Source organism: Cuculus canorus, chromosome 9 (genome assembly GCF_017976375.1).
Source record: "Cuculus canorus isolate bCucCan1 chromosome 9, bCucCan1.pri, whole genome shotgun sequence".
In the NCBI taxonomy this organism is placed as follows: domain Eukaryota; kingdom Metazoa; phylum Chordata; class Aves; order Cuculiformes; family Cuculidae; genus Cuculus; species Cuculus canorus.
In genome coordinates this window covers 1,075,465-1,095,058 of record NC_071409.1, presented here as the reverse complement: position 1 = coordinate 1,095,058, position 19,594 = coordinate 1,075,465, and the positions used below count along the sequence as shown (strand labels likewise).

The 19,594-nt window shown below is 40.8% G+C and overlaps 1 protein-coding gene across 7 annotated transcripts in view; it reads left to right on the top strand.

Annotated features, from left to right (window-relative positions):
• Positions 1 to 18,554, top strand: part of KLHL24 (kelch like family member 24) — a 30,801-nt gene extending 12,247 nt beyond the window's left edge. For all 7 annotated transcript variants that reach the window (XM_054074940.1, XM_054074937.1, XM_054074936.1 and 4 more), the window contains 6 exons: positions 1,973 to 2,958; positions 8,463 to 8,647; positions 9,742 to 9,860; positions 10,712 to 10,900; positions 11,091 to 11,279; positions 12,385 to 18,554. In XM_054074940.1, the coding sequence (XP_053930915.1) occupies positions 2,039 to 2,958; positions 8,463 to 8,647; positions 9,742 to 9,860; positions 10,712 to 10,900; positions 11,091 to 11,279; positions 12,385 to 12,585 (1,803 nt within the window). In that variant the 5' untranslated portion in view covers positions 1,973 to 2,038 and the 3' untranslated portion in view covers positions 12,586 to 18,554. The remainder of the gene's footprint in view (positions 1 to 1,972; positions 2,959 to 8,462; positions 8,648 to 9,741; positions 9,861 to 10,711; positions 10,901 to 11,090; positions 11,280 to 12,384) is intronic.
• Positions 18,555 to 19,594: the final 1,040 nt, after the last annotated feature.

The window sequence follows — 19,594 nt, the reverse complement described above, 5'->3', positions numbered from 1 at the left end:
TTTCCCATTTCTTTAAACCATTGGGAAATCAAAAATAAGATCATTCACTGATCACTGATTTTATGTTGTTTCAAGTTGACATTGAGCAGCCTTAGCCTCGAGCCCTTATTTCTGTTTGTTAGTGAATGTGTAATGGAGTGTCTTCTTAACTTCTCACTTAACGAGAAAGATTTAATCTTCAAGTGTTTTTTCTTAGTTGCATTTCTGCCCATTTTCTCACTCTGAGTAGTATGGAATTAACTGAAGATTAAGTTCAACATAAGGATTAGGGTGTTAGCAACAGAGCCGATGAGGTGGTGGTGGTTGTTTTTGTTTTTAATCTTGCCTGCGTCATTACAGGGTGAAATGGTTGTGAAATACGTTGGATGGAATATCAGCTACTGATCATACCGTCCATTTATGCCTCGTTAAAATCTCCCTGAAGCAATCAGTCATTGCATAGGCTCCTTGCAACAGTGTTTTTCAGGCATCGGTGACAACTGATGATAATTTATTCAAATTAAAATGAAATTTTTTGTAGGGTAAATGAGCCATAACAAGAATCTACCTTTTATTTTTATATATATATATATATATATAAATATAAATTCTTATATGGCAGATGATAGTTTTAAAACCTCTTTCCTCACTGAGTACGTGTCCAGCACACATTCTTTTCTTGCTCTTTGAGATGGTGCCACTTAAAGGTGCTGTGTAAAAAACCTGGTTTAAAAAAGCACGTTCATGGTGTTCTATATTAAGCGATGATGTAGCCGGGCTTGGACTGGGTAATTACAGCTGTAAAGGTGCTGGCATGTCAGGAAATGAAGTTGCTGTGAGGAGCTGACGGTTACTGACTGTATAAGTGGGGAATGAGGGAAACTGAACTCGGCCTCCTGGAAGCATGAAAAAAATTACACGAACTTTAAAATAATTCAGCACATGTGCTTCTAGACATGAAAATAAATATTAGCTGCATTTGGAATGATACCGCTGTCGGACCCAGGAGGATGTTTAGCCCAGCTCCTCACTGCCTCAGTATGTTCTGGTGGACATTCATCTGGTTCATTGTAAAGCTCAGGAGTGGCCAAAAGCCCTTTTGCTGCTGGATAGGTTGATCACGGTACCTCTAACCTGTGCTGTCTGCAAAGTCAGCTGCATTTTCTTCACCTGCAGCCCTTAATATTGACATATGTAAACATTTGAGTACTTGATTTTTGCAGCTTCAGTGCTCTGATGATGTGTGCATGTTTGCATGCTAGGTGGATGTTGTACATGATCTTTCTGAAAAGTGAGCAAAAGGTTTTGCTAGTAATTATTTTCTAGCAGTATTGTGGGAAACAGAAAATCTCCTTGTCCTACGTAAGTTGCCCTTGGTACTTATTTTCAGTAGTTTTACACAAACAAATGTAATTCCTTCTTCAGTCTGTTCTGTGTGCTAGCAGTTTACCTGAAATTTTAATTGAATCTTAGCTTATCAGTGAACTAATTTTTGGATGCTAGGAGTGAACAGGTAGCATTGGAATAATCTCCCCAGGAAGGTGGTAGATTCTTCTATGCCAGGCGCTTTCAAGGCTCAGCTTGACAGCGTGCTGGACCATCTCATTTAAACTATAGATGACCTAAAAGCCGAATCTCTGGATCTTTATCCAGGAAATCTTGTGTTTCTGTCAATTGGGTGATTTGCTGGAGACCAGACCTCAGGGGTTTTTTTTTATCTTGAACACTAATGCAGCGCCAGTGGGAGTGGGGCATTCTGCACTTGCCGCCCATGACACCTGTTCCATGGGCATATTCTGTATTTAACATGTAGCAGACAATGCTGCACTGCTATGTGCGAGGTGCACGACAACTTGCTCTGTAATACTGTGTGACCTCTAGTAAAGGTCAAACATTGTACTGGTTCCCAGAGTGACCAAACAAGTCTCCTGTCTCACTCGTGATGAAGTTAAGGCTATAGCAGACTGAATAATGACGTGTTTTAATTTTTCAGACTAGCACCGTGAAGGAGAAACTCTGCAAGCTTTTCTCAATGACTCTATAGCCAACTGATGTAACAATGGTACTAATATTGGGACGCAGACTGAATAGAGAGGATAGTGGGATACGAGATTCCCCTGCAACCAAGCGGAAAGTTTTTGAAATGGACCCAAAATCATTGTCAGGCCCTGAGTTTTTCGACTTCTCCTCGGGATCATCCCACGCTGAAAGCATTCTCCAGATCTTCAATGAGTTTCGAGACAGCCGGTTGTTCACTGATGTGATTATCTGTGTGGAAGGAAGGGAGTTCCCCTGCCATCGAGCGGTTCTCTCAGCCTGCAGCAGCTACTTCAGGGCTATGTTTTGCAATGATCACAGAGAAAGCAGAGAGATGTTGGTGGAGATCAATGGCATTTTTGCTGAAGCTATGGATTGCTTTTTACAGTACGTATACACTGGCAAGGTGAAGATCACTACGGAGAACGTGCAGTATCTGTTTGAAACATCGAGTCTCTTTCAGATTAGTGTTTTGCGTGATGCCTGTGCCAAGTTCCTGGAAGAACAGCTGGATCCTTGCAATTGTCTGGGAATCCAGCGCTTTGCAGATACGCACTCGCTCAAGACACTGTTCACCAAATGCAGGAATTTTGCACTGCAGACCTTTGAGGATGTGTCCCAGCATGAAGAATTCCTTGAACTGGGGAAGGATGAGCTTATTGATTACATTTGCAGTGACGAACTGGTGATCAGTAAGGAGGAGATGGTATTTGAAGCTGTCATGCGCTGGGTGTACCGGGCAGTTGACTTGCGAAGACCGGTGTTACACGAACTGCTGACGCATGTCAGGCTCCCCTTGTTACACCCAAACTACTTTGTTCAGACTGTGGAAGTGGACCAGCTGATTCAGAACTCACCAGAGTGCTATCAGCTGCTGCATGAAGCCAGGCGATACCATATCCTTGGAAATGAGATGATGTCTCCCAGAACGAGGCCACGCAGGTAAGGAAAACTTTTTGCTTATTCCTCTAGGAGAAGGGCATAGTTCAGTGTACAGATGTTTGATACGCACGTGCCCAGAAACAAATCTCTTGCACATTATTTTATATTGCATTCTGGGGCTACTGCAGTTACGCTCCAGCACTTCCCCACAGCACGTGATGCTCACATCTCTTGAAAATGTACTTCAGTGAGTCTTTTTGTGCAGATCACTTTATTGCTATGAAGTAAACATATCAATGCTCAGGTAAGTGAAGTTATTACCTTGCAAGTAAAATATTTTGTAGAGGTTAATGTTTGCTGGGTGAGATCTTGAGTTATGTCATACAGCAGGAGTGTCTTGAAATGAACTTGTTGTGCTATAGCAGGTGAACCATTCCATTTCCCAGCCTTCTTTCTCTTTATAACAAAGTCATGTAAGCATACAGCAACTGCAGAGGATGTGGGTTGGGATATACATTCAGAGCATTCGCTTGCTACATCACAAATACTTTACAGGTGGACTAGTACCTTAACAGGGTCTGAACTGTAAAGAAACTAAATCTTGCATTTTTAAGGAATTATGAAACAGGTCCTGAAGTGTTTTGTACTTAGTCTATGACATTTTAATGATTCAGAATTGCTGCTATGTAACCATGCATTACACACATAGCTGGCTGAACTTGCAGGAAGAAATGAGGAAGAGTCCATTAGTGGCATTTATGAGCAATGGTGGTTGGTTTTTTTCCCTGATAAATATTTTGCCAGTAAAAGCCTTCCCTCCACATGACAGTTGACCAAACAGTTTATTGTTAACTCCAGCTGATTTAAGCTATAGTTATAAAATCCAGTGTTATATTAAGGTGATGCAATGATCTGGTGTGAACAAACCGATTGTGTTAGGAGTTACTCCTCTTTGTTTACTCTTAGTCCTGTGTGGCTGCTGAACTGTGTCTGCGCAAGGAACCTTTATTTTATTTGGCATGTGTTAAAGGCTTTTTCCTGGTGGGGGAGGGGAGAGTACTTGGCAAGCATTTGCCCGTTAGTGGCTTTCCAGTCTTCAGTTGTACCAGGAGAGAGGAAATTCTGCTTAAACTCCTTGCAGCCCTTCTGCCAGGTGTTCAAATCAGTACACTGCCATGGAGGTTCCTTGGAAACTTTTGGGTCATGGCAGTTCGGAAACTGGTGCAGTGGTGTTGGTGAGGCCACACTTCGAATCCTGTGTTCAGTTTTTGGCCTCTCGCTGCAACGAAGACATTGAGAGGCGGGAGCGTGTCTGGAGAAGGGGAACAGAGCTGGGGAAGGGTCTGGACTACAAGTGGTTTGAAGAGCAGCTGAGGAAACTGGGGTTGTTTAGCCTGGAGAAGAGGAGGCTGTGGGGAGACGTTATCGCTCTACAACTGCCTGAAAGGAGGTTGTAGAGAGGAGGGTGTTGGTCTCTTCTCCTTAGTAAAAAGTGATAGGACAGAGGAAGTGGCCTTGAGCTGTGCCAGGGCAGGTTCAGATTAGATGTCAGGAAAAATCCCTTCACTGAAAGGGTTCTCAGGCACTGGCAGAGTCTGCCCAGGTAGATGGTGGAGTCACTGTCCCTGAAGTGGCTTAAAAGATGGGTAGACGAAGTGCTCAGGAATATGTTGTGGTAGTGGACAGGTACAGCTGGACTCGATGATCTCCAAGGTCTTCTCCAACCAAATGATTCTATGATTCTGTGACCATGGAATTCAGACCAAAGCCCTCCTTGTTTCATGAGCAGTCAGAGAGGGGCTGTAACTTGTGGTACTTGGTGTGATGTTTGTTGTACAGTTATTACTCAATTCAATATAGAGAGCAAGTGCCCTCAGACCAAGCAGTTTGCTCAAAGTGCACAGTGTGGGTGTATGTGGACTGTGAATAGCCTCTGTATAGCATTCTGGTTTGGAGATGAAGTACTTTGCCTAACTCAGGTGGCTTCCCTTAATGAGGGAAGGGCATTGCTTTGGGATTTTGCGGGCTTTGGTAGTTTTACTGCTGAGTGTATTAAACCGCACTGGGAATTTGAGTAGGCAGGAACAAGAGAAGTAATTTACACAAAGAAAAACTGGATGGCCTCCAAGCAGGATTTTTTCCCCTTTTCTGTATTACATTCATGGAATAGTTCTTTCTTGTTTGTCTCTGTTGCCTATTTGTTTCTGTTGCCTATAGCAAAGAGATTGTGTTTTAAAACAGTTACAAGGTTTCCTTTCCCCTCAGGTTTTCATTACACCTTGTCTGGGCCTTTCTTTGAGGTCAGGGATGAGGAGGACGCTGGAGAGCTCTCTTCCTTTTCTCTTGCCTTCCTCCAAATTCATTCTTGTACAAACCGTTTCTAAAAGGAGACGGGCTGCAGAAGTTCTTGCACCCATTATTTTACTGAAAATTCTGAAAAGTAATGATGATTCTTTTTATGGGGTACATGCCCTACAGGCAATGGGGATTTTGCCCTTTTTTCTAAAATAACAGTGCAATTGCAGTTCCTTGTTGTTTTTTTTTTTTCTTTTTGAAGCCAGTGAAGAGTTACCTGAAGTGAATAAAAGTTAAAATGTGGCTTCACAGTTGCCTGCTTGCCCTTCTGCCACTTGGCATCATTGACGCATGCAGAAGGTCTTTGGGAGAGCTTTTCAGTGATGCACTTGCAACAACATAGTGACTTCTTGAGGTTGTCTCTCATGCTCCTTTTAAGTCTCTCTTGTCCCCTGCTGGTGTGTTGCACAGCCAATCTCCGAGCTGAGATCAAGCAGGGAGCAGTAATCATTTCCCTATACAAAACAAAACAGGCTCTCCCTACTGTGCACTTTGAAGTATCTTCACATTTTCTTGTACCTGTGGATTTTTCAGCCACAGTTTCTGTTCTGCTCTCCGAGAGCAATATATGAGTGTTCTCCTTAGTTAGAAGTAATTACATTTATACATTTTAATACGTTCTTTTGTTGTTGCCTTTAGAAAGCTTTATTTTTTCCCCAAGGACGTGAATCTATTTCACTTCACGTTTCTGTCTGTTATCCCGTTTGCTTCCCAAAAGTGAATTAACAAGGGGAAGAAGAGTAGTAATTGGGCATATTTCCTGTAATTTGTCTCCTCAACTTAAAATGTTTTTTGAATGCAATCTGTTTGAACTGCTGAAAGTTCTGTCGAGCTGCTGCCCTGTGGATTGGTGTTTTTGCCTGCATGTAACTTGAGACCCCTTGGAAACCTGCTCTGGGAATGAACAGGCTTACATGATGCTGTTGGTTGTCTTCCATCCACCCTTTTCTGTTCTGTGCACCTTTTCCTCCTGAGAGGGTCTCTTGGAATCTCTCTAGTGCTTTGTTTAGCTCGCCTCTTTTATTTCGCTCGCACCTTTTTTTCTGAGGGCTGTGAGGACTTTCTGTACCACTGACTGACATCACAGCTTTTTCATTCAAATATATCCCTAGTTCTTTTCTGGAATTGGCCTTTACCTGGATGTTCTCTTTGTATACTTCTACATTTTGAATTAAGGGTTTTTTTTAAAAACTGATGTGACGTCTGTCATTTGCAAAAACTGTTTTTGGAACAAACCTTAGAACCTATACAGTGCAAGACTCCTTCAAGAAAATGTAGCAGTAAATGTTTCTGAGCTGAAGAAAGGTTGTGGTTACAAAGGTATCAAAATGCTGGGGACATACTTGCTTTTCTGTAGATTTGAAATACTGTACTAAGTTCATATTTCCTTTAAGGAGCAAAATTCTGTTAAAGCAATTCATAAAGAGCACTCTTTGATCAAAAATTTTTGGTTCATTTAGTTTTAACATAAATATTGATAATCTGGTACAGTAAGCTTTTCAATCAGGAAGTGGAAGAAACCTTGATTCTAATCTAAACAGAGAAACCTCTCTTGTATGTACAGTTAGCTGATGTATTTGGGCTTGCTTCTAAGGCAAATTGAGATGAGTATTTTGCTTTTAAGGAAATTCTCTTTCTGGTTAATGCTTTGCTGGCACAAGGACTTCCCCTCTCATCCTTTGAGAGATTCTTTTCAGAGTTGTTCCTCAAAAAAGCAAAAATCAGTAACAGTAAATGCATAGAAATCAGGAGTAGTCATGACCTCAAAGCTGAGGAGCTGGAAAGCGTGGTTCTGCCAACTAGTTCAGCGTGCAAGTGTGCTTCCTCAGATGCGTATCGTCACTGTGTCATCTTACAGTACATTAGCAGTGCCTTTGCCTATTTAAGATCTCATGAGTAGGAATATGTATGTGGTGTATTTAAATTATGCTGTGTGGTGACTGGGAGATAGAAGGGCTAACTAGTTTTGTTCCCCCAGAAAGCGGGAAACGTCATCAGGGTTATAAGCTAATATGTGCATAAGTTCACATGTTAGGAAATTTGGGGGCAGGTCATGCAGCTTTTATCTCAAATGCAGCCATAAGTCTTTCTTTTTTTTTTTTTTTTTCCGAGAGAGAGAGAGGACTGCAGTACTTAGCAATGGTATGAATGTATTTTCATTTTGAGATCAAAGTTAAAGCACAACACAACAAAAACACTTATCAAAAATAAAATTAGTCTTGCGTTCAGTTTTACTGGATTAAAAAGCAGCGGTCCTTGAAATAACTATATCAGTCCAAAATCCTTTATTCTAAAAGTGCGCTGAAAGGAAAGGATTGTGACAAATAACAAATACTTGCAATAAATTATAGATTTGGTCATAGTTTGATTTGCAAGTCGAAGGAGGTTGGTTGACTCTACATTCAGGTGTGGATTAACATGTAATGAGTTTTGTTCCTGCTGTAAGGATAAAACATGTATCACACAGAAGCATCAGGTTAGGTTGAGGAAAGTGGGAATGTGGAATAGAATGTAAAGGTTTATTTCTATCTATTGCAGGCTGCCTAATGCTTATTATTTTTGTGTTATGTTTTTCAGTTTTTCTTCTTGGCTTGATTTTTCTTTTTATTTGAGTGCCCCTTGATATTGCCTTCCATCGCTGCACTTGTTTTTCACTTTGTGCGTTGGCTCTAAGGTCTCTTGCTTTTCCCTTATTTTGGTGATTGTGTGCCTTCAGCTTTTGTTTGGAGGAAATAACCTAAAACATCTTAAATGTTTTGGATACTTAAGGAATGTGAAGTACTATGAGTTTTATCAAATTTGGGGGAGTCTGGTTTCAGTGTGAAATAGATTGTTCATGTCATTGTCTCCAGCCTAGTGTGAAGTCTGTTTCTGCTGTCTCTGCACACACAGTCAAAGCAAAAATATTATTAGATTAAGGGCAGCCTTTATTATTTTAATTAAATAATTTAGTTTGTTTTCTACGTGGAAGGTTGTGCATTGGGACTCTGGCACTTGGAGAGAACACCTGGCAAGTGGTAACCTGCAGTGTCGTGAGGCAGCCGGGAACAGTGAAAACCTCTCACTAAATGACTCTTGTCTTCTTCTTTGTTGTAGAAGTTAATGCTAAATCCTGAGCACAGTATGTATGAAACACAATGTCGTTTGGCCTCTGTGCACTAAAAAATGTCTTCTATGTCTTACTTCTCTGTGTTTGTTTTTTTTTTTAGATCAACTGGTTATTCTGAGGTAATAGTCGTTGTTGGAGGCTGTGAACGAGTCGGAGGGTTTAATTTGCCGTATACCGAGTGCTACGATCCCGTAACAGGAGAGTGGAAGTCACTGGCTAAACTTCCAGAGTTCACAAAGTCTGAGTATGCAGTGTGTGCTCTACGGAATGATATTCTTGTTTCAGGTGAATAATACTAAAAAAATTAAGACTTTGTTTGTTTGTTGTGGGTTTTGTTTGTTTCTTTGGGTTTTTTAAGTAGTGGGGCAGATCTTTGTACTGTGAACTTGCAGAAGCTCAGCTGAAGGTCATTTGCTGATGTAAATGGGGAGCATCAGCCCCGCACCAGTCTTACTGCAGGCAAAACTATTTTCTGGCATGTTGTTTGATATTAATCGGCAGGTTTTTGCAGCTGATTCCAGGATATTTGCTGTATTTAAAGAGTCTAGCTTATGCTCTATAGCTGTGCTGCTGTAAATTACAGTGCTGGCCTGTTTGCAGCAACAGCTAGAGAAATTACAAGCAAGAAATCCCAAGTGGGGTTTCTGCAGCAGTATTTTCTTTTCTACAAAAATGCTCTGTGTGCCGGTTAAAACCACTGTTTGCCTGGGAGCACAGCAGGGTTGAAGGGATGGCTGCCTTGCCTCTGAAAGAAAATGAGTTAAAGCTGCTCCTCCTTGTGGCAATGGAAAGTGGGAACAAGTTCCTTTTAGCTCCAGAGTTGGGGATCCATTTATACCAACCTCTTACAATGACTCAATACTTTTAAACACCTCTCATATGATCGGGTAAATCGTAGGGTCCAGCTGCTGGTTTAGACACTGAGCCCCACATGTGAGTTTAACCAAAGAAATTGTCTCCTCGTGTAGTACCTGTGCTGTTTGAACAAGCGTAAAATGCAGGAACAGCTCTGTTGTGGTGTACTCTAGGGCATAGAAACGGTTAAGATTTCCAGTGTCTCACCCAGGTGCTGGCACCAAAGGAAAGCTGAAGAGCATGGACGAAAGCCATTGAAGTGAATTCCAATCTCAAGAGAACCCAACGTGATCCCAGTGTGTTACTGGGAAAGGCACACAAGTAAAATAACTTCCTGTCCCTTTTCATGCCTGAAATCTACTGAAACTGGCTTTTTCTGTCTAACGTATAAGTATAGATAGATCTTTGTTTCACCTGAAAAGGCCGTTAAATTTTCATTGCCGGCTGTAAGAGGGGCATGTTAATAGTTAACATTTCTTGTTCAATAATGAATTTATTCAAATTGTCATAATTTGGTTTTAAAGGTGGAAGGATCAATAGCCGGGATGTTTGGATTTATAACTCACAACTTAACATTTGGATCAGAGTTGCCTCCTTAAATAAAGGCAGATGGCGTCATAAAATGGCTGTTCTTCTTGGTAAAGTAAGAGAAGTATACTTAAAGTTTTATTTATAGTGGGGATGTTTGCTGTATATAAGAAAACAGTGTAGAAAACATTCCTACAAATACAAATTACTTTGTATTTCCTATCAAATAATTTTAAAAGTATATATTTTTTAAATGAACAGTTCAAACAGTTAGGCTCTTTCTCAGTCAGACACTCTCTGAGGACATGAACATTGGATGGGCCATGGGCAGCCTGATCCAATGGGAAGTGTCCCTGCCCACGGCAGAGGAGTTGGAACTGGATGATCTTTAAGGTCCCTTCCAACGCAAACCATTCTGTGATTTGTGTCGTGTCCCTTGGACTTTTTAAATGAGACTTGCAGCTGGAGCAAACAGAAGGTAGACACAAATAGGAATGAGCTCTGCTTCTTAATTATGACAGAAGCAACGGAACAGTAAAGAAAAGTTTACAAACTGAGAAGAAATATTTTTGTAAGCAAATATGCATGGAAAAGCAAAGGTAGATTCAGATGGACTCTTGCTGCTGCTGAGTGCAATCCGCAAAAAGAGAAAAGCGGAGAAATGCCTTTTTAAACAAATGCCATTCAAATAGGAAGTTTCTATCTCTGTTTTAATAACAATATGCTTCAAATGTGTGTTTGCACTGTCATTCCACATGTGACTGAATGGAACTCTGTTGGGAGTCTTCTCCCATTATTTTTAGACCATATTCTTCTTCTGTGTATAAAGTAAAAATGAAGGTAATTATCCACTTCACAGACCTAGCAAATTAGGATTCTTGCAGCTTCAAACTAATTTAATTTTACATTTAAATGTATTAACTATTTTAAAAATGAAACGGTGATAGTTTTCACCACTCTGCACAGGTCTATGTTGTTGGAGGGTATGATGGGCAAAACCGCCTCAGCAGTGTTGAATGCTACGATTCGTTTTCTAATCGATGGACAGAGGTGGCTCCCCTTAAAGAAGCCGTGAGCTCCCCAGCAGTCACCAGCTGTGTTGGCAAACTGTTTGTGATTGGAGGTGGTCCCGACGACAACACGTGTTCTGACAAGGTCAGTGATTGCATCTTCTGTCCACGGTAAAAACAGTATTGCTGGTTTAAAAGTGGGTCATGCGGGGATCTGTTCTCACTGTTTTGGAGTATGGGATTGCCGCTTTGGTTGTCTTGTATAACCTTTGTGGGTGTGCCAGGTGATTATTTCAGTTAGGCTTTTAATCTGAAATCCATGTATTTGTTTTCAGGTTCAGTCTTATGATCCTGATACTAATTCCTGGTTGCTCCGTGCAACTATCCCTATCGCAAAAAGATGTATTACGGCTGTGTCTTTAAACAATCTGATCTACGTGGCCGGTGGTCTCACCAAAGCAATATACTGCTATGATCCTGTGGAGGACTACTGGATGCACGTGCAGAATACGTTCAGCAGACAGGTAATTAACACTGAAAGCATGTAGACATTTGAAAGGTATTTTTTGTATGAATCTCTTGTCATGAGAGGAGTACACGCTTGTTTAACCTGTTAAAACTGATTCCATTCTTGCTTTACTTCATCTATATAATTCCAAACCTCACAGAAGAGGGGGTTTGTAAGCTAGCAGCTCTATGTCACTGTTAGCCAGTCCAAACTTTTTGTTTGAGAGCAGTTACTGTTGGAGAACAGTGTATCAGTATCATGGATGATGTTTTAATTATATAGAAATCGATCTCTGAGTTCTGCTGCAAGTTTTAATTTAGACGGAAGATAGGATTTTCCTTATAATTGATGAAAGCCTTTCAGTGTAACAAAGTATTGAAGGCTGTTTTTACAGTGTGCAAAAAAAAAACCCTCTGTGTAGCACAAAGTGTCTGACTTAAGCAGCGAGAGCTGTATCACTTCCACCTATGGAACACTGAGCGGAACTTACAGATGTGTCCTCTCAGCAGTAAAATGTGTGTCTGTTGGCTAATTTTCCCCATGTTTTTAAAACATCACCTGCCTTAACAGAAATTTGTTCTTCTTTTTTCCTGGCCTTTCCTCTATTCCTCTGTTTTGATCTGTGTTCTGTATTTAACTGACTATTTTTTCCATGCCTGCTTTTAAGGAAGAACTAAAGTCTTATTTATCTTCCTTTCAAGTAAGACATGGAGCTCTCTTTTTCTTATGGACTTTATAAGCCACGACTTTTTTCCTTTCCCCTGTTTTTATCCCTCTTCATTATCTGTTACTCCTTAAAGGTGCTTTTACTTTTTCCCATTTCTTGCATTAATAGTACCTAGTTCAATCTCTCTTCTGAAAACCTTTGTTCTCTCCTCCTTTCCTTATCTGAGATATTTAAATGGCAAGTACAGCATTCATCTGTATTCCATCGTATCCCTTTTCCTGAAACAGACTATTTGTGGGACTGCTGCTGCTGCTTTCCCCAGTTAGTGTGCTTCCTCCACTGGCCCTTTCAGGGGGGAATAGCATAGGCCAGTCTTCTGCAGTGAGATAGATATGCAAGAACTGCAGTCTTGTATTTTAAATAATCATGTATTCCTCTGTGTGTTTTGAAACAGGAGAATTGTGGCATGTCTGTGTGTAATGGAAAAATCTATATCCTTGGCGGAAGACGAGAAAACGGTGAAGCCACAGATACTATTCTTTGTTATGACCCTGCCACGGGCATTATCACAGGAGTAGCAGCCATGCCCAGGCCAGTATCGTATCATGGCTGTGTGACAATTCATAGATATAATGAAAAAGGCTTTAAACTGTAATTTTTTTCTTGAAGAAAAAGAAGATGGCATGAATGAATCCAGTGGTCTGCTGCAAAACAGGCTTTCTAAAGATTCCTGGAGTGGGAAAATGCCCTTTCCCTGCCTAAGTGTCGTATGAAAATTATATCCCGTGCCTTTAGAAAAAGTTTTAATTTAACTTTTAAAACAAGTCTTCAAATCTGTCCAATGACCAGAGTTCAGTTATTTCTGCTGCGGGCTCTGGCAGGCGAGCAGTAATAGTACTAGTGTTCAGGAAGTTTTCCCTACGTGCGATTAGTGATTAAAACCTTGAAGCTTTCTGGTGAAAGTGCCTTCACAAGCATTTGTGCCTGTGTCCTGAGAAGCGATATCTGCAAGGCGTTTCAGGTTCTGCTAATTGGAAAAATACACAGGCAAGTCAGTTGCAAAGAATGATCTATGATAATTACCTACCATTAAAAGAAGCTTATATAATTACAAGTCATATGTACAGCATTCTTACAAGTGGATTACTTGGCTTACCAAGCAGGCTTTGTGTCACATCGTGCGTGGTTTGGAATTTAAAAAAACATCAAACAAACATGCTACATAGGATAAATATCAGAATGTTGGTGGAATGTTTTTTTCTGAAGGAGGAACTGGTTGCTGAGTGAGCTGCTGCACCACTCTGCAGTGAGGATTGTGTACCCTGACGCTATGGACCTTATTCATAGTGTTGCTAAATGTTTATCAGAAATACAAGGCTGTATGACACAGAAAAGTAGCAACTGCTGGAGTGTAGGCGAGCATCTGAGGCAAACTTTGAATCCCAGTTCTTCACTTTTTGAATAGTGCAGCTGAAGTCTGCCAGTTTGCTCCTTGATCACAGCAAAGTATCTCTAAACTATTCAAGGAGTAAAAAAATGATGAACTCTGGATTCTTCCACTTTTCTGAATTGTGTTATAAATTACCAAACAGTAGAGGCAGGGGCTCAAGTTCCACCCTACAGCCTACAAATTGATCTTTGAGATATCTCATCTACAGAGATGGCAGATTACCCACTGGGTAATTCTTGGCCTTTATTCAGACAATCACTTGCTCTAGCATGGTTAAACTACTGTATAAGCTGCTTGGCCACAGGTAAAGTAGTTCTGGAAAGGTCCCTCCTGTCACTTGAAAAATATCTGTGGGCCTGTCCACGTGGCCATATGAGGTAACTCCCACATGCCATGTTTTGACTAATTTTGAAACTTAAGAAGCACCTTTTTTGTAAGTCCTCCCTAGATTTCTGTACTAGGTCTCTCTGTTTCCACTACTCGGAAACGAGACACGAGTTCATAAACACCAAAATAGCACTTGAGAGTTGGATAACAGATAGGATTGTGTACCAATTTCCTGTTAATCACCAAAGCTCTCAGGAACTGCCTTACAAAGGAATTCTGAGGACAGCAGCCAGTAGGGAAGTTGGTCAGTGCCAGGGCAGAAAAAGAAACATAAGGCCTTTGCAGAGACAGCCCTGGCCTCAGGGCTGTGGTCTCCATGCTTTCTCAGGAGGGTGAAAACAAGCACCAGCTCTGGAACGTCATTTGTTCCACTACATTTTCTTCATCTGTTTTCCCAGAGTATTTCTTCATGAGATGGAAATTCTGACCCTCAGTGAAGCTGTGCCAATAATGGGAGTTATCATTGTCAGTAATGTATGGTCATGACTTTTAAAGAGCACTGGAAGCTGCACTTTGATGCATTAACTCATAACCTCAGGAAAGGACACAATTTTCAGTTTCGGGCTGAATACCAAACACTGTTTTGTATATGTTAAGAATACTGATAAAACGCAAATCTCAGCGAATCGGTGATATAATTAGGAAGTCAGTCCCTGAGCATGTATGTTCACATTGCCCTAAAAAGGAAGTCCCTCAGTAATGAAAGACAAATGAATCAGATAAACTAATCCTTTTCTAAGTTCCTTGTGTTTCTGCTCACCGAGTGTTACTTCGAAAAGGTAGTTCCAGTACCTGTGAATAAGGTCCAGTGATAGCAATGGTGATTGCCCAGTAACTTATATGATGTACTAACGCTGTATATAACTTGTGCCATCATTGCAAATGGAGGTGTCAAAAATGATAGGAGCACTTCATTAGAGATGCAATTTGAAGAATATTCTCTTTTCCTTTGAATTCCTCCTTGTTTATATTAAGGCTTGTAATGTTGATTGTCATACTAAGCTGTTTTTAAACATCCTTTATTCTGTAGGTGTAGAACAATGTCATTTATGTATAGGTATCTTTTAACCTGTGTTTATAATACTGCACTACTCTGTAAGTAACAAGATACTGCTTTCTGCGGTTTTAAAGATTCATTTTATAGTTTAGTTGTCTGTTCTTAATAATTTCTGTTACTTATTCTTTCGAAAATGACAGTGGTTTATGAACCAGTAAATGCAGAAATGTAGATGTAGAAGAAAACCTCTGCTTACAGTTACTGAGAACATGTATTCAGTGCTGAACAGCCACGTGTGGAGCATTGCTAAATGGCAGTTATTCATCCAACGATTTCCTGTAAACAAGCAGTGAATTACATTTTTCTTTGCTTGTTAACTCTGTAAATAATTTGCACTTACGGCCTGCTCTGTAATAACAATTATTTTTAGATGTAGTAGAAGAGAAAAATTCACCTTTGCTTTAATGGAAATGTACCGTTTTTCCAGAAGGATGCATTAATTTGGAAGTCACATTCTGAGCCACCTGTTTTCTGATGCATTTCACTTGGGTATAGGTGATTCCAAAGATGTAAACTCCTATGTGAGGTATATCTAGCTGCTTGTGGTTTATGGGCTTGAGCAGCGAGTTGGGTTTTTTGTATCTGCAAGGAGAGAAAATTATTAGTGTCGTTAGTTTAATCAAAATATTTCCATCATAACTGGTGATGAGTTTGGCAGCCCTGAAGCGGAGACAGCGACACAAAGATGTAACCGGCCTAACCACCTATGGGAAGACAGTTCAAGTATCTGCAAAGTCACATCCAAATAATAAACTCTGAATTGTCCAGTATTTCCCTCCAGTAAAGAGGTAGTTCCCTTTGAAGTATTTCACTCTTAAGAAGCAAGGGAAGTAAATGTTTTCCTTCTCCATTTTGATGTCCATGAGTTACATCCTTCTGTTTTTAGCGATAAGATATTAACTCTCAAGAAAGTTGATGCTTCCTTGCATCGTGGCTTCAAGAAGGTTCTGAGTCAATGACTTCAGTACCACATTACAGTGCAGCCTATGGCCTTTCACTTTTAGATAGATGGTGCGTTCTCTCATTTTGCAGCCATCAAGCGTGTAACATCGCCTGGTAATCCTGCAGTTTTACTGGTAGGCTCCCTTCTTGGTAATGCTTAAGTAGATGTAACTTGTGGAATCTGTTTCATTTGTCATACCATCAACTGATTCATTTTACACTAGGTGCCCAGTATGCGTTTTGAGGACTCGGCACTGTGCTTTCCACTTGAACACTGAGGGTCCAGAATCGTACTGGTAGTTTTATATTTAGTTGGCACCAATGCAGTTCTCATCAGAAATTGCTTTTGTTTCTACTTTCTGAAGCACAGATATCTTTAATGCAGATTGTGTTGATATGGACCCTTATCATAATGTACTCCAGCTCTTTAAATGGTATTTTTAATAGTGCAGATTTCTCAGAGAGGCTGATGATGTAGGGAGAGAAGATGCTGGCCCTGACAGGGGTTCAGAGGAAGCTTTGGTCACCTGTGCTTTTTGGTCATTTCTGTTTGAGAGCTAGGACACTGCTGATGGGCCCAGCTTCTTACTCAAAATGGTCGAGTTCACAACATTCTCTTAGGTTATTACTCAGCTTCTGCTTTTGTTTTGTTTGAGCTACAGGGACAAAGCAAGAAGCAGTCCCACTCCCTCTGACTTCAGGTTTGCCTCCTGCCCAAGGCACAGGAGCTGTCACTCGCAGAGGGTAGGCAGAGCCCCGAACTTGGTCCAGCTCCAAAGAAAGACAAGAGAAACTCGGGGATGTGGGGGGGATGGCAGGAGGCCATGCAGTGCATTTTGGATTTATGCATTTGGCTGGACTTGCTGAAACCAAGGCATTCTGGATGCTCATAAGTTTGCAATTCCAGGTGCTGAAACTTGGGTGGTAAAAATATTTCACATTTTCCAACTCATATTTGCCATTTGCCAACTGGACTCGGATGGAGCAATAAAGAGGTGTATATGGTCTTGGCCTTCTAGTGTCAATGTTCAAGAAAGCCAAAGGTTCATTTTTTTCCCAGCCACTCAACTGGGCAAGTATTTGTGGGTTTTTCCCACCGCTGAAGGTGGTAAAAGCTAATTCAAGAGCATTAAGAAACTCGCCAGACTTGATCACTGTGAGGCAAAGTGAATGTTTTCATCCGAATGTGGTCTCATGCACACAAAGTACAATTAAATGGTTCCTTGTGCCTGGTTAAAAAAATCTGAGCAATGTATGTACAGAAAAGGAGTCTACGAGCTAAGATGAGATGTTTAACAGAAATTTGCTGTCTGGTTGGGGTCCAGCAGTGATTTGAGGGATTTTTTTTTATTTTTAATGTCTAACACACAAGTTTCCTCAGTCTTGAATTATTTTAGGTGGCATTAATAAAAATGGATCTCTGTCAGATGATCCTGCGTGTACTGTGAGCAGTTGCACAGAACGGTAAGCCACCTCCTGCCAACCCCAAACCACACGCGGGAATCGCATCTCCTCTGCATGCTGGCCTTGCGCCAGCTGCCTGCTCTAACTAGCGTTACACAGAAATCCGTGTTACTCAAAGTACATGGCCTCGATAACGTTATCGTTTAAGAGCTCTACCTACAGAAACATTTCTTTTTTCCTACTGTAGTGCTCCACTCTACGTTCGTTTGCACAGCTGTGTATGTGGATAATTTTGTGATCATTTTCTGATAATGCTGTTATAAGTAATGCCCCTGTGTACAGCATGTTGATAATGTAATTATGGCTTACTTTGTATTATTAGTTCCAAAGAAAATAATGTGTGTTAATTTTGCAAATACCCGTGCTTTGAATTCACCTATATTTTTATCTATTGGGAAAAAGAGTTTGGATTACTTCTCCGGGTTTGTTATCTTTATTAGGTTTGGTCTTAACTGTCCAGACTGTTAATGTCCTTCTAAAAGAAATAAATCTTGCCAATCATTAACTAGAATAGTTAAACTTCTTGTTTAGAGTATACCTAGGATGCTTCCATTATTACAGTGGTTAGATTTAATCTAAGGAAACCAGTATTTGTGTTGTTCCTATTTTTTTGTTTCCAGCACTCCTTGGTGACAAAGGATTTGAGTTTAGTCTTTGACTGTCCTTAACATGTCCGGTTTCTTGGTTTAGTCAGTGGCCTCGACGGTATTTTTGAACACACTGACTTGTCAGTCGTGACGCTCTTGTTCAATACACGTAACATGAAGCAATAATATGGTGCAGCATGGCAATAAGCAGATCGAGAGACTTGAATGTAACGTACTACTCCCAATTCCATCTGCGTAAATTCTGGACCTGTGAGTCATTCTCCTTTTGGTGCACCTGTAGCAATTTGGAGTGAGATTAATAGGAGCCATGGAAAGAGAGTTTACCTCCTGAACTGTTACTCATATGATATTTTATCTTCACCTCAAATCACATCTTGATTTTCCTTTTTTTGCTGAGGAAAACAGCAGTTCATGTTATTCCTTTATTTGCTGAAACATAAAAGGCGTAGTTCCGTGAAGAGCTGATCTTGTCTTCAGGAACAACCTGGTGCAGCACAAATGACATTTGAACAGCAGGAGTGCAGACCACTTCCTGTTTGCCAGAGTCGGCGTAACATGATCTCGCATATAACATTGTCTCCAGATTGTGCTGACAGTAGTGATTTTGTAACATAGCACAATTGCAATAACATGTTATATTTAAACATATTTCTTGCATAATTCTTTGGAAGTTTTTTAAAGTTCAGTGTACCTAATAAAGATTTGCCTTTTGAATAGTTCACTGTGTCTTATTTAGGTGGGGAAGTTCCAGGGTGGGGCTTGATGGCAGAGGGAGGAAACTCCTTGCTGTTTTTTCTGGGTCATTTAACTTACCGGATTCTGCCCCTTTGCAGTGTCCATATCGATCCATCAATCCATTCTTATGTTTCCCAGGCTCGGTGTTTTCCCTGCTGATCTTCCTGTCCTCATCATGGAATTTACCTGTTGGCCTGAAAGGCAAGCAGGAGGCTGTGCAGAACAGTAGACTTGGAAAGGAAACTTAAAAAATTATCAAGCAGGGGGGTGGGATGTGAAATACTGGTTAGTCCTAGAGATTGTGATGGGAAAAGGGTGTGAATGGGCTTGGAAAACAAAACCAGCATGGGAAATGGGGGAAAAAGTAACAGGGCCAGGAAGGTGACTGGCAACACTATAGGCTGGAAAGATCCTGTGGGAAGTTTATTCTCAAACTGGCTGCTTGCCATCTCGAGATGCCTCCTGCAGAAGGCAGGGTAAGGGCTCGAACTGGGATGGAGTGGTACTACTGCAGCTGAACTGACACAAAGAAAGTATTTGGTTTAACACCCCATTTTTTACAGATAGTATCCATCTTTTATGTATTTTCTAGTGGAATACTATCTGTACTCCTGGCTTCCTCTTCCCTGTGACGTGCAATCTGGAGCTTGGGCTCCTAATTTGCCCTTCATTTAATCCTAGTCTTGCCTTCTCCCAAAACCATTTATTATCTCTTTTTTTGTGGCAATCGGGTACAGCTCCCACAGCTTTGCCGTGCAGCCCACTGAGATCTAATCTGTATCACACATCTATTCCTTGTGTGGTGTGTTCGGATGTGGGGTGTTCTGGATATACCAAAATAAAGCCCAAAGCGCTGATACTCAATGTACTCTTGTGTCTTTGCCATGGAAAAAGTACATGTAAAGAAAGAGAAGCTCTTTGTAGGAACAGTGCCAGAGGTTCTGCATCATAGCATAACTTCAATGGACGTGATGATACTGCTGCATCTTTCTTTTCGTGCTTTTGAAGTAGCTGTGAGTTT